This window comes from Petaurus breviceps, unplaced genomic scaffold (genome assembly GCF_028583685.1).
Source record: "Petaurus breviceps papuanus isolate PSGF00001 unplaced genomic scaffold, PetGlider_PUasm1.0 90887, whole genome shotgun sequence".
Classification (NCBI taxonomy): Eukaryota; Metazoa; Chordata; class Mammalia; order Diprotodontia; family Petauridae; genus Petaurus; species Petaurus breviceps.
In genome coordinates this window covers 3,022,045-3,044,752 of record NW_027187370.1, presented here as the reverse complement: position 1 = coordinate 3,044,752, position 22,708 = coordinate 3,022,045, and the positions used below count along the sequence as shown (strand labels likewise).

The following is a 22,708-nucleotide window of genomic DNA, read 5'->3' as shown; positions in this document are numbered from 1 at the left end:
TTGACACTGAGCTCCCAACACCCCACATTGAGCCCTTCCATCCCTGACATTGACTGAGCCTCCTCATAATAGACACTGAGCCCCAACATCACTCCAACTGAACCTCCATCTCTTATTCTGAGTCTCCCATCCCTGACATTGAACACAGAGCTCCTATTTCTGACACTGTCTTTATCCCTAGCACTTAGTCCCTCAATCCCCAGAGTTGGGGGCCTTTTAAACTTCCTTTCAATGGAGCCAGGGATGGCTCAGCAGACATCGTCCCAGGCCCTCCCTTCTCCCCTGGCCATATTTTAAATGCCCTCTCTGATCTCTTGTTTATGCCCTGTATTTTTTTTATAGAGGTGTGAGCTGTGCCCACACAAAGATGGGGCATTGAAGAGGACGGACAATGGAGGTGAGCGAGGGTGCCCCTCCTACTCCAACCATAACATTAACCCTTACATGCAGGTCAACTCTCTGGGTACTCACTTGGTCAGACCAGACATACTTATGCTCAGCCTGGCCTGGAGGTTTCTAGACTGGGAAAGGTTGGGGAGGGACTGAGATGGAAAAGAAGAGATTGAGGTCAGGGCTGGTCCCTGAAGCTTTGTCTCTTTGCTCATAGGCTGGGCCCATGTGGTGTGTGCCCTCTACATCCCCGAGGTACAGTTTGCCAATGTGCTCACCATGGAACCCATTGTCCTACAGTATGTCCCCCACGACCGATTCAATAAGGTCAGTCCATCTTTCCCTGAGCCTTTCAGCTCCTTCTTCACTCACCCTTCTCCATATCTGTCCCTCTATCTTTTCCTTCATCTATCCCTCTGTCGGGTCTCTCCACCTTCCACTATTCATCCATCAATCTCTGTGTCCATCTCACTGTCCACTCTTCCATCTGTCTTTAATTCAGTTCAATCAGCATGTTCTTTTGCTGTGCTTCCCCAGGGCAGGGAAGGGCATTGCTGGAAGATCCCAGCATCCTCCCTCCTTGCCTCCCCTCAAACTCTCCCCCTATACATACATATGTCTCTAAGACCCAAGCTAGAGAAAATGGGCTCTAGTGGAGTTTAGGGGCATATTTTATTTTTTTAAGTAGAAATAACACAAGACTCAAAACCAGAAGACCCAGAATTAGAATCCTGGTTCTGACCTGTACTGGATGTTTGACCTTGGGACAGTCATTTAAAAACCTGGATGCTCTAGTCTTCTCAGATGTATAACAGATAATAATACTTTTGCTGCCTACTTCACAGAGTAGCTATAGAAATAAAGCTTTATAAACCTCAAGTCAATGAGTTATTATTAGGAAGAATTGAGGGTGTACCTCGGGAATCCTCAATACTGTGGGACAAAAAGATATCAAGGAATTGGGGGATAGGAGCCTTGAGAGGAAAAAGGAAGAGGGCAATGGACTGGATAGGGGCAGGAGGGTGAGATGGGGGCTCAGTATCCCAGAACAAGGAAAGAGGTGGGTGAGACAGAGGGCTGCAGAAGGAAGGGGAGCACTGGGAGGAAGGGATATAATTAATAATAGCCTAAAGGGTTTTTTAAAATGTTATCTCATTTGGTCCTCACAACAATCCTGTGCAGCCAGTGCTATAATTATCCTCATTTTACAAATGAGGAAACTGAGTCTCAGAGATGTTAAGTGACTTACCCAGTGTCACACAGTAAACATCTGAGACTGGATTAAAAAACAGGCCTTCCTGACTCCACATCCAAGGCTCTATCTCCTAAGACACTGTCATTCCATTGCCTTCTCTAGACTTGTTACATCTGTGAGGAACAGGGCCGGGAGAGCAAGGCAGCCTCAGGAGCCTGTATGACCTGTAACCGACATGGCTGTCGGCAAGCCTTCCACGTCACTTGGTGAGCCATCCGCCCCTATCATGCCCCTGCCCCCAGACGTCCTGTCAGAGCCACATGATGCCTCAGGAGTTCAAGGGAGTAGGATTGTAGAGGAAAGATGAAGGGTGGACAAGGACTCAGGATTCCAGCAGCTTCGTCCTTCTTTTGCACGCTTATTTGCATTATACTGGGCAAGTCACTTCCCTCTCTGGGCCTCAGTTCGCCAATCTGTAAAGTGAAGAGGTTTGGGACGGCTAGGTGCCGAAGTGAGTAGAGTGCTGGCCCTGGAGTCAGGAGGACCTGAGTTCAGATCCGGCCTCAGACACACACACACACACACACACACACACCACACACAAACTAGCCATGTGACCTTGGGCAAGTTACTTAATCCCAATTGCCCTCCAAAAAGCAAAATAAATAAATAAAATAAAGTGAGGAGGTTGCAATAAAGGACTCCTGAAGTCCCTTCCAGACAGTCTTGTCATCCCAAAATAAATTATTGGGGTTTGGGTTTTTTTTTTTTGTTTTGGTTTTATTTTCCACCAAAAGTATAGCTGGTCTGTTTTGTTCCAGGTTCTGCCCCTTCAGGGATGGTTAAGAAGATGTGCTAATTCCACCCCCCCAAATATACGGATGGCCAGATTTTATATGCGCCATTATGAAAATGAGGGACTTAACTGTTGACATCCCAGAAATGGGGCAGAACGCAGAAAAATTTTCTATTAGCTATTGTTTCTAATAATTACAAAGTTTTAGAAAGGGGAGTAGAGGTTGGTCTGGCTGGGTGGGAAGGGGGGTTGTTCATGGTCTGCAGCCATTGAAGACCTCCATCCTAACTTTTCCTGGGGTTGGGTTGGGGGGCTCAGTGCTCAGATGGCTGGTCTACTATGTGAGGAAGAGGTCTTAGAAGTAGACAACGTCAAATACTGCGGCTACTGCAAATACCACTTCAGCAAGATGGTGAGTTGGGACCGTTCTTTTTCTCCTCTGCCCATGCCACTCAGCTCCAGCTCAGCATCCCTAGAAGGGCCTTAGCTGTGCACCTTTTCCAATATCCAAGCCATTGACTGAAATGCAGTCTAGTGGGAAGAGCACTGGATCAAAGCCAGAGGACCCTGGTTCAAACCCCATCCCTTCTCATGCCCATGTGACCTTGGGCAGGTTCCTTAACCACTCTGGGCCTCAGTCTCCTTCTGTATAAAATGAAAAAGTCAGACTAGATGGTCTCTAAGGTCCTTCCAGCTCTAAATTCTGTGATCCAACCTAAAGGAAGATTTCTTGGCTTGACTGGGAAGGGTGAGAAGTCAGGGAACTCCTTCTCTGTGGGGGAAAAGTTAGGGGGTAGTCACAGAGAATGGTGGAGTTGAGAGGAGAAAATATCTTTGGACACCATATAGATCTTTTGACATGTAGGGAAAGGGGGCCCCAAGCAGAGGCACTTGACCTTAATGATCCTTTCCATGGGCTGGTGAGAGAAGGGTTTGACTAGGACCCCTTAAACAGCCAGCAAATTGCCCTCCACCTCTCCACCAGAAGCCATCGAGGCACTCCAGTGGGGGATCAGGGGGAGGCAACAGTGGCTTCATCGCTGGCCGGAGAAGCCAATCAGCCTCACCATCCTCTCAGGAAAAGCATGGCTCCCACCATGAGAGAGGCCCGAAGAAGGTATGTTGTTGGCATGTCCTGGGCCCCAGTTCTAAAAGAGTGCACCAGGTGGGAGTTCACATCCTCAGGGAAGAAGGATACTGTGTATTGCCGTGAGGAGAGATGCAGTGGGCATTTGTCACACACAAACACACACACACACACACAAAACACTGGGTGTCAGGGTGAGGAGAGCTCTGGCTTGGGAGACAGAGTATCTCTGTTGGAATCCTGGCTCTTCTGTGTGACCTTGGGCAAATCACATAAACAGAAGCACAACCTTTCTGGACCTCAGTCTCCTTATCTATGAAATGAAGAGTTTAGATGAGGTGATCTGACAGCTCTGAGTCCTGGGCCCCCATTCCTATCATCCAAGTTGATGTGCTCCTGGAGGGGAAAGGGTCCTGGGAGTGGGTCGGCTATCATCCCCAAACTGAGAAGGCTGCCCTTGTGCATGACTCTGTCTTTGTCCTTGGGTCATTCTTCACCCCACCCCTGCCCCTCCTCTGGGGGCTCATGGTTTCTGGATGAATGCTGGGTGAAGGGGTCCTTTATCTGTTTGTGGGTATTCCTGGGCTTCAGTTGGTGTCCCTATGCACATAGCACCATGCTACCCTGCATATCTCCATGTGTCCCAGTGTGTTTGTCCTTGCCGGATTGTGTGTCGGAGCTGGGTCGCTGGCATGATAATGGAGCAAGCTATTTTTAGTAGGCAGCAGAGAGAAGGGGGAGGGGCTGGGAATCACTGAGGAACCTGTCTGTGCCTCCCCATCCCTGAGAAACCCCATCCCTGCCCCCAGACTAGTTTCAGGATGGAAAACATCGAAAGGGAAAAGGAATTGGCATAAGGACCTCAGCCTGGCCCTTCAGGGCTCCTCCCTCAGACTGCCTCTCCCCAGAAAAGGGGACATTTCCCTTTTGTCAACATATTAGCCTAGTACCTGGCCCAGCTCCTCAGCTCCACTCCCTCCCTATCCTGAGCCTTCCAAGTCTTCATAAACCTCATTTTGCCCCACCTTTGCCTCTGCAGAGTCGTAAGGACAAGGATCGGCTTAAACAGAAGCACAAGAAGAGACCTGAGTCTCCCCCCAGAATCCTCACTCCCCCGGTTCCCCCCATCACTGACAAGGTACCAACTTCCGATATTCCCCTGGGGAGGGGGAAGGGGAATAGAAAGTGGAAGTGAGGAGGGTGAGGGGAGGACAGGGAGAACCATGGCACCCAGGCATCCTGTCCCAACACCTTTGGCTCACTCAGGTTAGACTTCTGAAAAGGCACAAGACCACATGGGATAGATCAGAAGTCAGGAATTCTGGGTTGGTGAGCCAGGTTGGTCATTAGCTAGCTGGGTGGCCTTGGGACATTCTACTTCACCTCCCTGGGGCTCAGTTTCTCTGCCTGTAAAATGAAGGGGTTGAATTAAATTATTTCTGAGTCTCAGATTTTGTGAGCACTTACCATGGCTGCCAACTGATCAGCTTCTGTGACTCCGTCCCAGAGAAGGTGGAAGAGGGCACGGGAAATGTCTTCTTCTCTCCCCACCTTGTGGACAACAGAGTTGTCAATGGCAGTTATTGGGGTACATCACCCAGTTTGCAAGGTCATAGAATCATGAAATTAGAGCCAGAAGCAATCTTAGAGAATACCTAATCTAGCTCTCATTTTACAGATGTGGAAACTGAGGCCCAGAGAGAAGAGGTGACATGCTAATGCCCTAAGCCAAATGTCAGAGTCAGGGATGGGAGGAGATCATAGAATTGGTTATCTAGTTTCTCTCCAAGAGGAAGAGCCTGTGAGGTGTACCTGGAATAATTAAAAGCCCCCTTCTCAGGCCTTTTTCCTGATAGAATAAAGCCAGACTTTTGAAATCAGCCCCCAAATACCATTCCCTTGAATGGTTCACACCTCCAGGCAAAGGAAAGGACCTCAAGATGGGTGTTTTTTATCACTCACCCTGCCCTGCCCTTTCCCTAAATAACCTGCCTCTTGCTCCTGGCCCCAGCCTTCTTCCCAAGCCTTCTCATACAACACCTTAGCCCCTCTTCCCAAGGCCTGCCTTCTCCAGCTATGCATAGCTGGGGCCCTGGTGGGTCAGACCTGCCACATAGAGAGATAGGACATCTGGCAAACAGAATTCACTCCTCTCCTCTTCTCTTCTGGGAGTCTCTAATCCTAAATAGAAGGGCACTTACAGCCTTGCTCACCCCCACCTCCCACTCCAGCCCACCCTATGCCATCTCCAGGAAGAAACCAACCAGGGGCCCAGGGGTCTGAGAGGCCACCTTCTTCATCTCTGCCCCTCCCTGACAAGAGGCTGGCAGCACCGAGGGCAGTTTGGCACAGGGATCGGGTATCAGGTTGCCCCAGTGATGTTGCCATAGTGACTGCCCAAGTTGCCCAGGCATAGTAGCCTTCTCCCTCTCCCCCTTCTTTGCTTGGGGGGTGGGGAGGGAAACTTGGCCAGAGAATTCCTCTTCCTTACTCCTGAGGCTGAGCCCACTTGGCCTAGAGAAGCCCAGGGGGATCATAGATTGGGAGTCTGGCATCCCTGCCTCCAACCCTGTGAAAAGGCCTTAGATCAGATTGAGCTTCAAGGAGAGGAGAGGAGGCAGGGCTGGGCAGAACTGGGTGGCTGGCAAGGTATTCCGGCACATATGAGCATGAACATAGGTGTCTGTATGTGAACTTGAATGAGTGCAAATATGTTTATGCCACACACGTGACATACCTGCTTGCATATGTGGATGTTCATTTGTACTTCTTTGGAAGCATATGTCCATAGATGCCTTTATTCCAAATGGCCAGATGTCCCTCATAACCCCCCCTCCCCCACAACTCTCCTTCCCTTCTCACAGCTTAGAGCCACATCTGGCTCGCCTCAGAATCCCAGCTGTTGTATTGTATAAAGAGTGAAGATTGTGACTCTGTCTGGAGAGAGAGTAGGGGGTGTCTTCCTCTTCCCACTCCTATTCTTCTCCACCATTATCATATCTGGGGGGCTGGAGAGGGGCTGACTGGCAACTTGCCAGCTTTTGCATTCAGTTGCTTCTTGTGCCTGAAAAACCCCAGCACCCCATAACACTGCTACCCAGCCTGCATCTAGAACTTTTAAGGTTCCATCCCATTGTAACATCCTATGATCTTCTGAGACTCTGAAGTGGCATCCCCATCATCATACTGCTACCACACCAGGCTCCATCTCAGTTTCAGTACATTTTGTTTCCATTGATTCTCAAATCCTCAGTGGGACCCCATAAGTTCCCTTCTCTGGGCCCTCTCTCACTAATTCCCCAGACATCTCATCAGAGTCTGACAGGAGAGAGGATGGAGGAGGGGAGTGTAGGCAGAGCTAGATGTGGGAATTCTTGTGTCTGGGTCAAATTCAGTTGAGGGGAGAGGGTGGGATTGTGCCAACCAAGGACAGCCTTCCCCCCAGAGAATTTGGTCTGCACCCCTATGGAGGATGAGGTAGAAGTTTGGACTTGGAGTCAGGAAGACCTGAGTTTGAATTTTGCCTCAGATACTTAGTAGCTGGGTAACCAGGGGCAAGTCATATAATTTCTCTAGGCCTCAGTTTCCTCATCTGAAGAATGAAGGGCTTGGACTCCATTCTAAGGTACCCTCCAGCTCTAAAGCTATGATCCTAAGCTTTTATGGACAAAAGGAAAGAATCATGCCCAGGACCCTGAGGGTAGCAATTTTGGGGTGGCGGAGCACATCTCCCCTCTGATTTCTCCTCCTAGGCATTGGGGCAATGGAACAATTCCCTTACTATCCTTCTGCTGTTCCCAACTGTAGATAGGGGGGCCTCACTGGGGATGTACCTGATTCTCAGCCCCACCTCTCTCTCCCCTCCTCAGGGCTCCTCTTCCTCTTCTTCCTCCTCTCACCATGAGGGCAGTGCCCGGGAGCCCCCTGAGGGCAGCAGGGATGCCAAAGGGAAAAAGTCTTCCAGCCACAGCCTCAGCCACAAGGGCAAGAAGTTGAACAGTGGGAAAGGTGTGGCCAGCTTCACCTCTGCCTCCTCTTCTTCCTCCTCCTCCTCTTCTGGAGGACCCTTCCAGCCCACAGGTGAGTATGGGAGCTAAGGGGGAGCTTAAGGCCCTGAAGCCCAGGCTGGTGCCCTGCCCAACTGCACCTTTTAAAGAAAAAAGGATATGAGGCCAAGTGTTCTAGTGGCCAAGAAGCCTATCTCAGAGCCAGAAAGACCTGAGTTCAAATCCTGCCTCTGACACCTCCTGTGACCCTGAGGAAATCCCTTAACCTCTTGATGCTCTAGTCAACCAACTATAGAAAAATGCTGCCCTGCACTAGTGGAGGGAGTTCTCCCATCTGGGAGTTTCCTTTAACCAATAAAATCACAAGTTCCATTTCCACCCCAGCCTTGTTGATTTTATACAGCATTTTCATGGTGATAGAGTCAAGAAAAAAAAAAAACAGACAATGCCTCCCCTCTCTCTCCCACAGTGTCCTCCGGTTCCTTTCTCTTCATCAGTCCTAGTTCTTCCAAATGAGTGGCCACCACCCTAGTCCTTCTCTCCCTCATTTTCTCCTCTGAGTTTCAGCTGTGTAAGCCTGGCCCAACTAGGACATACTTCCATGTGGCTTCTGCCTCTCTGCTCTATACCTGTCCCTGTCTTCTCCCAGGCCAGCTTCCACACCCCCCTCTCCCTGGACTATAGTAGCTCCAACACAGGTGTCTCGTATTGTAGCCCTGACCTAAGTCTCCTCTATTTGTCTACAGTCTCCTCCCTCCAAAGCTCCCCAGAGTTCTCATCTTTCCCAAAATTGGAGCAGCCTGAGGAGGAGAAATACCCCAAGACAACACCCCCCAGGCCACCAGCCCCTGTCTCACCCCCTGCTTCCGAGCCCCTCAAGGCTGATGTCTTTGAGCAAAAGGTGGTGTTTTCTGGATTCGGCTCCATCATGCGCTTCTCCACATCTGCTGCGGGCACAGCTCGGGCCCGGGTGCCATCTCCAGGAGAGTACAAGGCCCCCCACATCCCTGGGGGAGGTACTGGGCCTGGCAGCCACAAGAGGATGCCCTCACTGAGCGCTGCCTCAGAGGAGGTGGTTGAGGGTCTGAAGGAGAAGAAACATAAAGGGAGCAAGAAGAATCGACATGGGCCAGGAAGGCCCAAGGGGAGTAGGAACAAGGAGGGAGTGGGAGGGCCCTTGGCACCATCCCTCCCTGGGGCCCAGCTGGCTGGTTTCACTGCCACAGCAGCCTCACCCTTCTCAGGGGGCTCCCTGGTCAGTTCAGGTGTGAACAATGCCTCTGCTTCCCGGGCCTTTGGACACCAAGCAGCCCTTCCCAGCCTTAGCCTTGAGTCTCCACTGCTTGGAGCAGGTAGGAATCTTCTGTCTCCCCTGGGGGAGATGGAGGGCACTAGCCTGGGGTGGGGGGGTTAGGGTGATCTCCTTGTCTGTAACAACCTAGTGAAAAAAAGATACTGAAATTAGCTTGTTTGGAGGACTGGGATGAGGGGGGGGGAGAAAGGCAGGAGCTGGGGGAAGTGGTATGCTGGTCCAAAGTTTGTCCCATCCTTGTTTCCATTCGTCAGTTATACAGGGATTGAACCACAGAATTCATATAAGAGGATTTCTGAAGGTGGTCAGGCAGGGTGACCACATTCCCACCATTATAAGATATGTGTCCAAGGGGGAGAGAGACACTTTGAGCTTAGGGTGAAGTGGGGTTGCTTGGTGCCAACATGAAGGATGAGATGAGCTTTCTCCTGTGTCTGACCCCCTTCCCCATAGGGATCTACACCAGTAACAAGGACCCCATCTCGCATGGTGGTGGGGTCCTTCGGGCTGTGTGCAGCACGCCCCTCTCCTCCAGCCTCTTGGGCCCCACAGGCACCTCATCTCTGCCTCAGCTCAGCCGGTCCCCCTTCGCCAGCACCCTACCTGCCTCCTCTGCCTCTATCTCCACCACCCAGGTAAGACAGGTGGTATAGTCTGACAGGTCCTCTGAAGGCACTGAATTCAAAAAAAATCTATACCCCTGTGTTGTCCGTGCCTCTTAGGGAACAGGGTCCTGACCCTTTCCTCTCCCTCCAGGGCCACAAATTATTCCTTTTGGTGAATCCTGGAAAACTGCCTTTCTTCCCTCCAGGTATTTTCTTTGGCTGGCTCTACCTTCAGCCTTCCTTCTTCACACATCTTTGGTACCCCCATGGGCTCCATTAACCCGCTCCTCACCCAGGCAGAGAACAGCCGAACAGGTATGTGGGTGTGTGGGCAGACAGGATCCCTCCTCCCCTTCCCACCAGAAGAACTCAGCTCTCATGGGTGGGTGGGTAAAAGAATAATCACCCTTGCTGATTTTCTGGTGTGCTTTGAGCTTTGCAGAGCACTTTCCTCACAGTCTCCCCGTGAAATGAGTAGTAAGTACAGCTATTGGGCTTGTTTTACAGACAAGGAAACTGAGGTTTAGGGAGATTAAGTGATTTGCTTAGGAAGGGAAGAGTAAATCGGGATTTGAACCTCGGTTTTCTGGCCTCCAGCAGCCCTTCCGCCATGCCCTAAGAGGGTCTGCTACTCATCTATGCCCATATGGCCCCTCGAAAAACCTGTGAAAAGCTGGGGCCCCTCTCCGCGCGCCCCCGCCCGCCTGCCCCATTCCGTCAGGGAACAAATGGTCTCGGCTTTTCCCGGCTGCAGCTCCGCCTCTGGCCCCCTAGAGGGAGCCCCGGCCCGGGAGTGGCCGTGATCTGATTGGCGGGGAGACACCACCTGTCCCCCCAGGAGGCGGGGCTTTCCCACCTGGGTCCATCCAAAGGCCCAGAGCCCACTTCCTGCTGGAAACTAGTCTCTGAGGCTTCGTCAGTCCCTAGTTCGAAACAAGAGGGGCGGGGGGCACCTAAGGGGAAGCCACCTAACTCAGGAAGAGCCCGTCCGAAAGAAAGCAGGGGTGCGTGTCTCCGCTGCCTGCGGGGCTCCCCAGAGCCTCTGGGCACCCCAGAGCCTCTGGGCACCGTGGGGCCCCGGGAGCCCCGGAGAGTGAAGGCAGCAGGCCGAGCCCCGTGCTGAGCTCCCTCTGTTCTTTTCCAGAGCCTAGCCTGGAGGACTGCAGCTTCGGCTGCCGGGGCACCTCTCCCCAAGAGAGCCTGTCATCCATGTGAGTTGGGGAGGGGGGGACTGGGAGCAGGCTGGGGGCAGGGGGACCCAAGGGAGAGCTCAGGGGCCAGTGTCCTTGTCTCTGACTCCCAGGTCACCCATCAGCAGCCTCCCCACGCTCTTCGACCAGACAGCACCCTCGGCTCCCTGCGCCAGCAGCCAGCTGGATCCCGCAGCCCAGGGCACAGCCAACATGGAACAGCTGCTGGAGAAGCAGGGCAACGGCGAGGCCGGAGTCAATAGTGAGGGGGCCGTCCGCTGGGGACGGGATGGAAAGAGGGTCTGCTCACCAGAATGCCCGGGCGCTGCTCTGGCCTCCCCAGGGCCCCACCCCAGATCTTCCCAGGCTGCTGCCCCTCCCTGACCTCCTGTCTCCCCCACTCCAGTTGTGGAAATGCTGAAAGCCTTGCACTCGCTGCAGAAGGAGAACCAGAGACTTCAGGAACAGATCATGAGCCTAACTGCAAAGAAAGAACGACTCCAGATCCTCAACGTCCAGCTCTCAGTACCCTTCCCTGTGGTACCTGCTGGGGTGCCCACTGCCAATGGGCCCACCCCCCAGGGTCCCTACTGCTTGCCACCCAATGGTGAGCAGACCACCTAGGGCTCTGCCAGGCCTTGTGGGGGAGATGTCCTGGTAAGGGTGAGCTGGCAGTAGCCCTCTCCTGATGCCCACTGCCCCTTTTCACTTATCTCTTCAGCTGGCAGCAGTGACTCCCTAAGCACCAGCAAAAGCCCTCCCGGCAAGAACAGCTTTGGCCTGGAGAATTCTCTCTCCATGTCTTCCGAGGTATGGGCAGGGAAGGCCTCAGGCAGGAGGGGACTCACTCTAGGCAAATCTCCTGGCATGGGGAGGGGTGCCAGGTAGCATTCTTGCTTCTGATGTCCAGAACCTTTTCAGGGACCCCTGGGTGGTGCCCACATTCAACTTGGCTTACATCACTGCGCTTGCCAGTTTGGCACAGGTTTTCTCCTCTCCCCTCCCCCTATCCTGGGGGAAGGCAGCTGGCTTGATGGAGCCAATGGTGGTGAAGCATTCTTTGAGGCTGGAGTTGTTGCTTGGGAGGGAAACAGGTGGTAGTAGGGGATGGCAGCATTGGCTTAGTGCTGATCAATTTTGCTCTGGTTCTGACCTTGATCTCTCCTCCTCCAGGACCCTCACTCTGGGTGCCCAAGCCGAAGCAGCTCCTCACTGTCCTTCCACAGCACTCCTCCACCCTTGCCGCTCCTGCAGCAGAGTCCAGCTACCTTGCCCCTGGCCCTGCCTGGGCCCCCAGCCCCTCAGCAGCCACAATCACAAAATGGTCTGGGCCGGGGAGCTGGAGGAGTGGGCTTGGGGACTGTGGCCATGGCTGATGGGCTTCTCGGAGGTCTGGCAGGGGGAGGGACACTGCCCCTCAATGGACTTTTGGGTGGGCTTAATGGGGCTGTGGCCCCCCCAACACCCACCGGCCTAAACCAGGGCAGCGGAACGCCAACAATGCAACTACCAGGGAGCCTTAGCAGGTGAGAGGTCAGGGAGGGAAACCCAGCTTTACGCAACTAGTCAAAAGAGAAAGAACATGTCTAAATCATATAGGACCTCCTCCATACCCAACTTAAAGAGATGTTCTCTACACAGTTTATAGAGCTATCCTCCTGTCTCACAAACACTTTTACGAGTAGAGACTTTGCCACCCTTCTCCTCTTCCAGCCCAGTCTACTAAGTGTTTCTTTAGCACTGAGATTCCCTGTCTCCTGCTTCCTTCCCTGGTCCGGGGGGTACCCAGACTCACCTCTTGACATAACTTGTATGGTTCCTTCCTGCTGTAGTCAGCTCTTTCCTGTAGTCTGACCTGAGGAGAGGCCAGAGGTCTGCCCTCTCTCCTCCTTAATGGCCTTCCCAGTTTCTGGTCCTGAGGGAGGCCCTAATTTCCTTGGGCACAGAGGGAGTGTGCCCTGCTATCTCCCTTTCTTTCTCTCTTTCCCACCTCCCCCCCCCCCACTTTGGCTGGCAGCCTGACGGAACAGCAGAGACACTTTCTCCAGCAGCAGGAACAGCAGCTCCAGCAACTCCAGCAGCTTCTGACATCTCCCCAGCTGACCCCAGTAAGTCAAGCTTAGTCACCCCCAACCCTACAAGAGCTCCCAGGGTCCACTCCAACTCCCAGGAAGATTTGTAGGGAATCAACCAAATACCTCAGGGACTCCCTTTTCCTCCATCTCCCCTTTCAATTATGGCATTGCCTGGCAGTGCCCACAGCAGGCAGAAGTCCTACACTGAGGCCAGTGTGGAAAGGGTACTGACTTCTTCGCTATAAGAAGACCTGAGTTCAAATTCTGGCTCTTCTCCTTTCTACCTGTATGACCTTGGGTGCATCAATTCCCTTCTCTAACCTCAGTTTCTTCCACTGTAAAATGATAGTGATTCACCCAATGGTCTCTCAGTTCCCCTCCAGCTCTCAGTCTGTGATCCTGTGACTTTTCAGGTCCCCCCAGTTCTAAATCCTTAACCTGTAACTACTGGGTGTAAGAATGGGGAAGAGGGGCGGCTAGGTGGCACAGTGAGTAAGAGCCCTGGCCCCGGAGTTGGGAGAACCCTGGATTGGTTCAGGCCTGAGATACTTAACACCCACACAAAAAAAACTGGCCATGTAACCTTGGGCAAGTTACTTAACCCCAGTTGCTTAAAAAAAAAAAAAAGAATGGGGAAGAAAAGGAAAGCCTAAGAACCAGTCTAAGTGCCACCTACTCTGTCTGTTCTCTCTCCAGGACCACCAGACTGTCGTGTACCAGATGATCCAGCAGATCCAGCAGAAGCGAGAGCTGCAGCGGCTGCAGATGTCTGGAGGCTCCCAGCTCCCCATGGCCAGCCTGCTGGCAGGCGGCACAGCCCCTCTGCTGCCCTCAGGCACCCCTGGTCTCCTGCCCTCAGCAGCTGCCCCACCCCTGCTGCCCGCGGGCTCCCTGGTGGCTCCGGCGCTGGGCACTGGCACCACCCTCATGGCGGCAGCGGCAGGCGGGCCCCCTGTCCTCACCGCCCAGACCAACCCCTTCCTCAGCCTCCCTGGGGCGGACAGCAGCGGGCAGAAAGGAGGGGTGGGTACCATGCCCTCTGGGGTCCCCTCTCACCCTTTTCCCCCTGGCACTCTGGAGGGTCGAGTTGTAGCCACAGCAGAAGGAAGCAGGAAGAAAAAGCCAGCAGGGTAGAGAAGTGCCCGCCCAGTGGTCACCAGTCTAGGCCTGGCCCAGGTGGGCTCGAGGTTGGAGCTTCTCCTCCCTCTTTTCACAGCTCACATTTGGGGTCACAGTTTCCCTTGCTCCTGCTCCAGAGGAGATCTCGGGTAGTTCTCTGTGGAGTCACAGATCAGCCCGGCTTTCTCTGACTAGAGGCTGGGTGGTTAAAGGGTATCAAAGGGACTGTGGCAGGAAAGGGGACCAGGGTACAAGAAGAGGTGGATGGCACCTCCTTCTAATGCCCCAGTCTTGTCTCCTCTCCTCTCCTTCCAGAGCGGTGACAAAGGATCCTCATGCAACCAGGAAAAAGGCTAAACGAACCCCTCCCCCTCCCCGCCCCAGGGGGGCTTCAGGGGAAGCCCGGCCCCAGAGGGGGCCCAGCCCGCGAGCAGGCGCCTGTGCTCAGACACTGGAAAGCCCTGGCTTTAAGGAGGTGGAAACGGGTCTCACCCATCCCATGCTGAGATCCTGCCACCAGCCTGGCCAAAGGAATAAGCAGGGTTGTTTTCAGGGGGGGAGCCCAGAGAGAGATGGGGCAGAGAGATGAGTCTGTCGCTCCTCCCTCAGTCAGGAGATTCAGCTCCAACTTATCCGTATCCTTTGCAATTTTAATATTTTGAGGCCAGCCCCTCTTCTTCCCTCCTCCCCATCACTCCTCTCCATCCCTCCACATCCCACTTGCCCCTTGGCTAGGGATCTAGAAGGAGAGGATAGTCAACTCTGACCCCTGCTGAGGGCTATACCTACCTACCCCTGGGCTGGCACAGGGAATGGAGTGATGGAGTGGTTGCCTGGTGTGAGGATCAAGGTGGGCAGGTGGGAATAACGACTGTTGCTTCCAGCAAACACAATAGTATGGCACTTGATCGGTTTTAGTAGTTGTGGTGGTGACGGGATTAGATGCTGCCTTCTCTCCCACCCCCCCACCCTCACCTATCTGGCCTCCAGCCTGAAGAAGGCTGAAGCTCTGTTAGTGGCAGGGGATACCTAGCCCCACTGTTTCTAGGCACCGTGGGGGAAGGGAAGTGAGCTCGCTCCCTTCCACCCAGCCACACCTACTGGGGGGTTCCAGCTGGAAGGATGGATGGAAAGGCTTGTGTGTATGGCCTGGCCCCATCTATCCATCCCACCCACCCCACACTTCTTTGCACTATTAGAACCTATCAGTGGGGGGTGTGCTGTGACAGTGCTGGAGGGCTGGGTCTGTGAGTGAGTATCTGTGTGTATGTGTGTGTTTGGGTGTGTGCATCACTGGACCCTGGGTAGATGGGTTGAGAGGAGGGTGGGGAGAGTCAGGTGATAGTGAGAAAGAGTGCATGCATGGTAAGGAGAAGAGAATTTTCTATTCCTGGTCAGTTGACAGCAGTTAAAGAGACCTTGGCCCCTGGGCCACATCTCCCTCTAGTCAGTCTTGGCACTTTGGGGGCAAGTGAGATGTTAATAATAAAAAAAAAAAATTCCAATTTGGAAAGTGACAAGAGGCTAGAGTCTTCAAATCAGGGTAATTGCTGTCTTTCCCTTTCATGTGTGAGCACCTCAGCCCTCTATCTCTTTCTGAAAACCCCAAGGTGCTCAGCTCAGAGCATCTTCCCCTGCCTGAGTTCTCTCTCTCTCTCTCTCTCTCTCTCTCTCTCTCTCTCTCTCTCTCTCTCTCTCTCTCTCTCTCTCTCTCTCACACACACACACATATACTAGCACATAAACACATATTAGCACATAACATATACACATACACGCACATACCTGAGGTGGTGAGAGGCTAGGGTCAGCTACAATCTGCTCTTCTGTCTAGCTCATCCTAGCTTCTTTGGCCTCTCCTTAGGCCTAGGGGAGCCCCCAGGAATCAGGGCTGGGGGAGGGAAGCAAACTGCCCCCCTCCTTCCCTGTACTAACAAGCCTGCCCTTCCCTTAGGAGGAAGCTAATACTAATCCACTGCCCCTCTACATACCAGCTAATCCTCTTGGGTGGGTGACCAGGAGGCTCTCCCCCTCCCCCTTCCCCTCCCAGAAAACCAAGGACAAGATGAGTTTTGGGGTGTTTTGTGGGGGGTGTGGAAATTAAATGTATGTTTTAGTTGCACTGCGGTGGAGGGGTGTGGATCATGGGGGTGGCATCAGGATGGGGAGAGAGTCAGGGAGAGAGCCTTTCACACCCATCCAGATACGTGTGCTTTTGTCAGTCTTTTTTTGCATGTGTGGTTTCTGTGTTTCTGTTTGGGGGTTTTGTTTTGTTTTGTTTTTTAAATAAAGAAGAGGAGATGTATATATTTTTGGCAACGACAGAAGATGTAGCGCAGATATATTTTTGCCCACGCTGCTCAATCGGTTCTTTTCTGATACTGAAAATAATATTAATCCTGTTGATAAGACACAGGGAGCCTGAGGAGGGAGGGGGGACATCCCCCCCCAGGCAGTCTCTGAGGCTCACCAAGAGCTCAGGGGGCAATGTTGGAAATCTCAGAAATAATCACTTTTTATTAATGCTCTACAAGCAGTTAGGGAGAAGTGATAAAAGAAATTATCATCTTGTCCTTAATCTATCTAAACTCTTAAACACTTTCACCCCTTCCATTCCACCCATCAAAAATAGCATCCAGAGATCCTCTGAACTTCTACTGTATGTTCACCTTGGAAGGGTTCCCTGGCCCTGTCAGGTACATTCTAGCTGAAGTTAAGGTATTTAGGACAATAAGGGAAATAAACATATTTCTGAGCTAGAGTAGTAAAGGAGGTTAAGTTGAAGGGGTCAAACTCATGTAGTGTGCTGGGGATGGGGCCTTCTTTCTCAGCCCATCTGAGCAAGCTTATTTGGCTCTTATTTGGCCATTCTTGGGGGATTGGGAACTAGCTTGAAAACCTGACCCTGGGACTTTTCCTGAGGCACTGGAATCTAGCACTGGGAAACAAGGTTAGATTTGAGGAAGGGACTTCCTAGCAAGCTTGGCTTGACCCCCTAGAATGGGGAAGGAGGCAGGGAGGGGTCAGAGTCTTATTTGGAGGAAGCTGGGGTAGCCTGGCATGGAGACGGGAGAAAGAATGAGACCCCGCCTCATGATCCCAGCCTTCTCTCTGCTCTCCCCTTCCCAGGCTTTCAGGTCAGGTAGATTTAATGAGGACAGACTTAGGGGGGGGGGGGGGGGGGGGGGGTTAGGCTGGGGGGTGAGACAGATTTGTTTAAAGGTAGATGTCTCTGTGTCTAGGGGAGGGAAAGGATGTGGTTAGTGGGGGAGGAAGCTGAGTTCGGAGATTGGTGAGAGTGGAAGGGGTATGTGTTACCCCTCCCAGCATTTCATCTGAGCTGGGGTTGGGGGAAGGGGGGGGGGGGGGGGAGGGCAAGGTGGGCTTTGGGTGTCAGACTGTTTCCAGAAAGGGAGGGCAAGCAGGGAAGGGCATGGCATGTGTCTACAGACCTGGTCTGGGGTCCTGGGTGTGTCTGTCTTGGTATGTGAGCATTTATGTGTGTGTATATGTAAAGTACTGTGAGGATGAGTGGAAGTGTATGTTTGTTTCTGTGTGTGTCCTGTGGGGGTGGCCATAGATGGACATGCCTGTGAGAGTTTATATGTACCCGTGTCTCTGGGCTGGGAGCTGGTGGGGGAGGGGGGAATTGTAGCACTTACTCTTGCTTTTGATCCAATCTGTCACATAATTATACTTTAAAAGGTTCCCTTCTCTACTCCCCCCTCCCGCCACTGTCCCTCATTTTATTCCATGTATTTCTTTAGGATGGGAAGTCAAATTTTCCCTCTGGCTTCCTAACATACAACTCTCCCCTCCACACACACGTACCATGTCCTCACTTTGAGCTAGTGAGACAGCTCCAGAGGCCTAGGACTTTCTTCCCACTTGGAGGAGGGCGTGAAAGAGTTCTGGGCAGAAGTTCCCAGGGCTTGGCCTGGATACTGGGGCACAAGGGAAGGAAGGGGACTTTGAGAGCTGGGGCAGGTCTTCCTCACCCTGAGCACCTTTTCCCAACCCTGAAAACAAACACACTGAAAATTCCAGCAGCCAGGCGTCCTTCACCCCTCGCTGGCCTACCTCACCCCACCTAGCTTAGCTGTCCAGCATCTTTTTTTTCAGGGCAAGAGGGAGACTGGAGCAAATAAGGGAAGGTGGGGAGACATGCCCCTCTCCCCAGTGCCCCTCTCCCAAGACTTATAGTTAGAAGGGAATGGGAGGTGACCCTAAAAGTGATAACGTCTTTGGAAAATGAGGGTGAAATTGAAAGGGAATCAGGGTAAGGTGCTCTTGGGAACCTCCCAGACACAGCAATCTTCCACTTTTGCTCCTTGGTTTATTGAAATGTCAGAATGGGAAGTGGGTTGGGTGGGATGGCTAATCATTGGTCTTCTGTCTCATTCTGCTTTCCTCACTTTGCCCCAAGGTATCTGGGAGGTGCCCCCAAAAGAGACCTCCTCTGTTACCCTTTCTCAGGCTGGTAACTCATTCCATCTCAATCCCATCCTGATTTTTTTCACCCTCTTTCCCCAGATATTCAGGGGGATGGGGAGAGGGGAAAGGATGACAGCAGTTTGCAAAATCCAGTGGTTTTTTGTTTTTGTTTTTACCCATTTCTGAATTCCCCTTCTTTCCCCAGCCCAAGAGGTAGTGCTTTCCATCACCCCCCTCCTCACCCTGTGGTGTGTATAACTCAGATCTTGTATCTTTGTATAACTGATGTTATTTGTACAAAGGGCAGTTCGTAAACAGCACTTGTTCTTTTAATAAAAGAATGTTTTACAAAAAAAAAAGTGTCTATAACTGATACCATCTTGTCTACCAATACCAATGGGAATATGCAATGTGATATGTGTGATAGAAAGGACAGTCGTCTGAGTTCTAACATTAACTGAGTGGCCTTGGGTAAGTCATTTCATGGTGTAGTAGAAAGAGGCTAAGATTTGGAGTCAGAAGAACTGGGTTCGAATTTTTTTTTAAACAAAAATATTCTTATTCTAATAGGGGAGGTGATGAGGTGAGGCAGACAGGGGTGTTTGAGGCAGATGGAGCAAACAGGATGCAGGATATGAGGTAAGATGCTGGGTGTGACCAGCCAAAAAGCCATCAAAGAAAGACTATGCATAGAAGCCCCCCCACCATGGACTTACCTGTGTGATTTCACAAAGCACCACTACTTAAAACTGACAACTTTCCCCTTCCCTTTTCCTGTTCTCTTGGTTTATCTTTGTGAACCACCTGACATCCCTGAGAAGTCTTTCACTGGGTTCAAATCTCAACCCTGCTACTTAATATCCCTATGTACTGACCTGCAAAATGAGGGCGTTGGAATACAAGATCACTTTATGTGCTTTGAGTTTCAATGATTATAAAATGAAGGAGTTGGACTAGATAACCTCTAAGGTCCCTTGCAGCTCTAAAGCTGATCTGATGATTTCTTCTTGCCTCTATTTTTTTCATCTCTATATTGGGAGTAATAAGGTTGTCAGAAGATTGGTGCCAATGCCATATGAAATTGGGATGATACATGTTTACTTGTTGAATTAAATATGTGATTAAGGGAGGGTCAGATAGAGTGGATCTACAATCCTCCTTCCCTCAAGGATGAACACATTTGGGAGAGGGAAGGACAGCTGGACTCAGGTCACCAGGGAGCTCTCTCCAGCTGTGCAGATGAGTGGAAGGTACCAAGCTCCTGGGGTTCATGCAGCTGAGGTGGGAGCCCACTGGCAGCAGAGCCTCTATTTCTGCACCCCCACCAAGATCCCCGGAGAGGCTCCCCCCCCACCAAGAACTTTTAAATTTCATCCAATTCAACAAATGTTTACTATTAGTTAGCTAGGCTGGGCAAGGCATTGTGTGGGGAAGAGGCAGGATGGCATCAGTACTGGCTGTGGCATTAGGGTTTGCCACCTTGGCTCTAGCACATCTTAGCAAAGTGGCCACAGGCAGAGCCACTCATTCTCTGAGCCTTTGTTTCTTCCTCTGTAAAACATCTTGAAATTCTCTGTAAATCTATATTATTACAGATAGGATCACGCAGGGACCATTTGAGGGTTTTTGTTTTTTGCTTGTTTGTTTTTTTTTTTTGCTTTTCTTTGGAACCCCCACTATTTAAAGCAGAGTACCTCAAAGATGTAAATGTTTAATAATACTTGAACTAGAATGAATGGTTGAAAAGTGCATTAAGCACTGTGCTAGGTTCTATTTCGATTCAATAAACATTTATTAAGCATTTACTATGTTGTTGGGCACTGTACTAAGCCTTGGGAATTTTTTTTAAAGTAGCAAAAGACAGTCCCTGCCCTCAAGGAGCTCACAATCTATTGGGGGGAAGGCATATCATGCAAACCTATAAAGCAAGCTATATGGTCCATGGAATCAGGAAAAGTAGGACAAGACTGAATGACAACAAAATATGTTGAGTTTGAGATGCACATGGGACATCCAGTTCAAAACATCCAAAAGCAAGACTAGAGGTTAGAGCTGGATATATAGATCCAAAAATACATTTGCAAAGAGATGGTAACTCTAGGGAGCCGATGATATCCCCAAGTAAGGACAGCACAGGAGAAGAGAAGAGGGCCCAGGATGGAACCTTGGGGGAACACCCATGATTAGATGACTTTCTCAGGAAGTTGAGGGCAGTAAATGGTCACGCCTTTAAACAGAAGCAAATATTATTGATTTGACTTCCTTTAGTATTGAGTAAGGGGGAAGCTAGATGGTGTAGTAGATAGAGTAACTGCAACTGGGGTCAACAAGACTCCTTTTCCTGAGTTCAAATCCAGCCTCAGACACTCTCTGTGTGACGCTGGGCAAGTCACTTCCCCTGTTTGCCTGTTTTTTTCATCTGTAATATGAGTTGGAGAAGGAAATGGCATACCACTCCAGTATCTTTGTCAAAAAGACTCAACATTACTGAGCAACAGCAGAAGTATTAAGTAGATTATCTCCTGAGGATAGGGTGGGAGGTCCAGAGTATATTCTAGAAATGTGAGTGCTGTGAGCAAACACTGGAGGTGAGGGAAGAGTAGATAACCCTCAGCTTGGTTGTTAAAGCCATTCATCAAAACACAGGGCTTTATACAAGGTAAGCACTTAATAAATCCTTTCCTTCTTTGCATCTTATCTTCCTTCCTTCCTTCCCTCAGACACCACCTTCTACACCAAGCCTTTTCTGATTCCCTCCCCCAATTGGTAGAGTTCTCCCTCCCTAACTATCTAACTTTTAGTTTGCATTTAGTCTGTACATACTTATACTTTGTCTCTCCTGATAGAATATAAGCTCCTTGAGGGCAGGGATTAATCCTTTTTTTTGTATGTTCATAGGCCTAGTAGATAATAAGTGCTTATTGATTAGTTGAGAAGAAGAGGGGGACATGTACCACATGAGTTTCTCCCCTGTAAAACAAGATAGCTAGATATTCTCTGTGGTCCCTTCTAAATCTGGCTTTGACATTAGATGATATATGACCCCATTAATACTGGTGTGTTCTCCCATCATTTTCATAGGCTCAAAAGTTCCTCTAGGGGGCAGCTAGGTGGTGCAGTGAATAGAGCACCAGCCCTGAAGTCCAGAGGACCTGAGTTCAAATTACTTACTAGCTGTGTGACCTTGGGTAAGTCACAACCCCAATTGCCCTGCCTTCCCCCCTCCAAAAAGCAAAAAAAAAATTTTAAAAGAAGAAGAAAAGTTCCTCTAGGACATTTTTCATAGTCTCTCACTTCTTTTGAAATATCCTACAGTAGAGTCTCCCAGCACAGTTGGGAATAGATGTGTCCCAGTAAAGTTAATTCCTAGAAAACAAATGCTTCTTTCCTATTTACTCATGTAAAAATATGAGTGAAGTTCTTGGCACTAAACACTTTCATGTATATAATTTTATAGAAGGAGCTAATTGCCACAATGGATAGAGCGCTGAGTCTAGAATATGACCCTAGGCAAGTCATTTAACTTCTGCCTGCCTCAATTTCCTCAAATGTAAAATAAGGCTAAGAATTTCTCCCATGCCTTGGTGGCCTGGTTTCACTTGGGGCTCCCAGAACTTTTCCTCTTTCTCTTACAGGTCAGAGAAGGATAAGAATTTAGGGTTCACTTCTATATCGATACCTCTGTACTCAGTCTCTGTTAACTGGTTATCCCGTTGGGTCAGGAGAAGAATTGAGAACATGCATTTCTTCTCCCTTTGTGCAGAGATGGGGAGCTACAGGTATTTATTGTCAGACACAATTGATGTATGGTGTACTTTTTCTCTTACTTTAATACGACGAAGGTCAGTTGGTCAATAAGCATTCATTAGGCACCTACTGTGTGTGTGCTAGGTACTGAAGATAAGTAAGAGTCCCTGTTCCCAAGGGGCTCACAGTCTAAAGAACTCTGTGGGAATGACTTTCTCGGAAGGGAGAAAGGAGCAACAGGTGGAACATGATACAAAAGCAAAAGATATTGATAAGATAGGATTTAAAAAGTACAGTTGGTTGTTAGATGTTGGATGGACACCCAAACATCTGTAGCTGTGGAGGTAGCAAGAAATGAACGTGTCCTGCCCAAACTCGGATCTGGCCTTCTTTCTCTCGGCTGATTTCTCGCCCCTGAGCAGGCTGTACCTGGAGTGATTCTCAGGCCTGGATGCTCTCCTAGGCCAGGAGGGCCGGCACTCAGAGGCAGTGTGGTTTGGAGGAAAGCACCATGGACTGGAAAATCAGGAAGACCTGTGTTGTTGAAATTCTGACTCTGATACCTGCTTATCAGTAACAGCATCAGGCTGACATCAGAGAACCTGAGCTCATGAAGTCCTATCTATGTAGGTGGGTATTTATAAATACATACTATGTATTTAATAAATGTTTATTGAATGATTGATTGGTCAAGGCCCCTATCTGGGCCTCAGTTTCCTCATCTGTAAAATGGGGGGATGGGACTGGAGGA

At 50.6% G+C, this 22,708-nt stretch overlaps 1 protein-coding gene and 1 long non-coding RNA gene across 4 annotated transcripts in view; both read left to right on the top strand.

Moving 5' to 3' along the window:
- Window positions 1–16,952, top strand: part of MLLT6 (MLLT6, PHD finger containing) — an 18,726-nt gene extending 1,774 nt beyond the window's left edge. Inside the window, exons 2-19 of one of the 3 annotated variants that reach the window (XM_069074317.1) lie at window positions 343–397; window positions 608–717; window positions 1,748–1,851; window positions 2,700–2,793; window positions 3,367–3,498; window positions 4,508–4,606; window positions 7,338–7,548; window positions 8,222–8,827; window positions 9,241–9,422; window positions 9,599–9,707; window positions 10,537–10,603; window positions 10,696–10,844; window positions 10,989–11,189; window positions 11,304–11,392; window positions 11,756–12,108; window positions 12,600–12,690; window positions 13,354–13,680; window positions 14,092–16,952. In XM_069074317.1, the coding sequence (XP_068930418.1) occupies window positions 670–717; window positions 1,748–1,851; window positions 2,700–2,793; window positions 3,367–3,498; window positions 4,508–4,606; window positions 7,338–7,548; window positions 8,222–8,827; window positions 9,241–9,422; window positions 9,599–9,707; window positions 10,537–10,603; window positions 10,696–10,844; window positions 10,989–11,189; window positions 11,304–11,392; window positions 11,756–12,108; window positions 12,600–12,690; window positions 13,354–13,680; window positions 14,092–14,133 (2,904 nt within the window). In that variant the 5' untranslated portion in view covers window positions 343–397; window positions 608–669 and the 3' untranslated portion in view covers window positions 14,134–16,952. Of the gene's footprint in view, window positions 398–607; window positions 718–1,747; window positions 1,852–2,699; window positions 2,794–3,366; window positions 3,499–4,507; window positions 4,607–7,337; window positions 7,549–8,221; window positions 8,828–9,240; window positions 9,423–9,598; window positions 9,708–10,536; window positions 10,604–10,695; window positions 10,845–10,988; window positions 11,190–11,303; window positions 11,393–11,755; window positions 12,109–12,599; window positions 12,691–13,353 lie in introns of all 3 variants that reach the window. The other 2 variants (XM_069074315.1, XM_069074316.1) reach the window with 2 other exon arrangements.
- A 181-nt stretch (window positions 16,953–17,133) lies between these two features.
- Window positions 17,134–18,569, top strand: LOC138150844 (uncharacterized). Its single transcript, XR_011165665.1, has 2 exons — window positions 17,134–18,060; window positions 18,214–18,569. It is a non-coding gene; the product is annotated as an uncharacterized lncRNA (long non-coding RNA).
- Window positions 18,570–22,708: the final 4,139 nt, after the last annotated feature.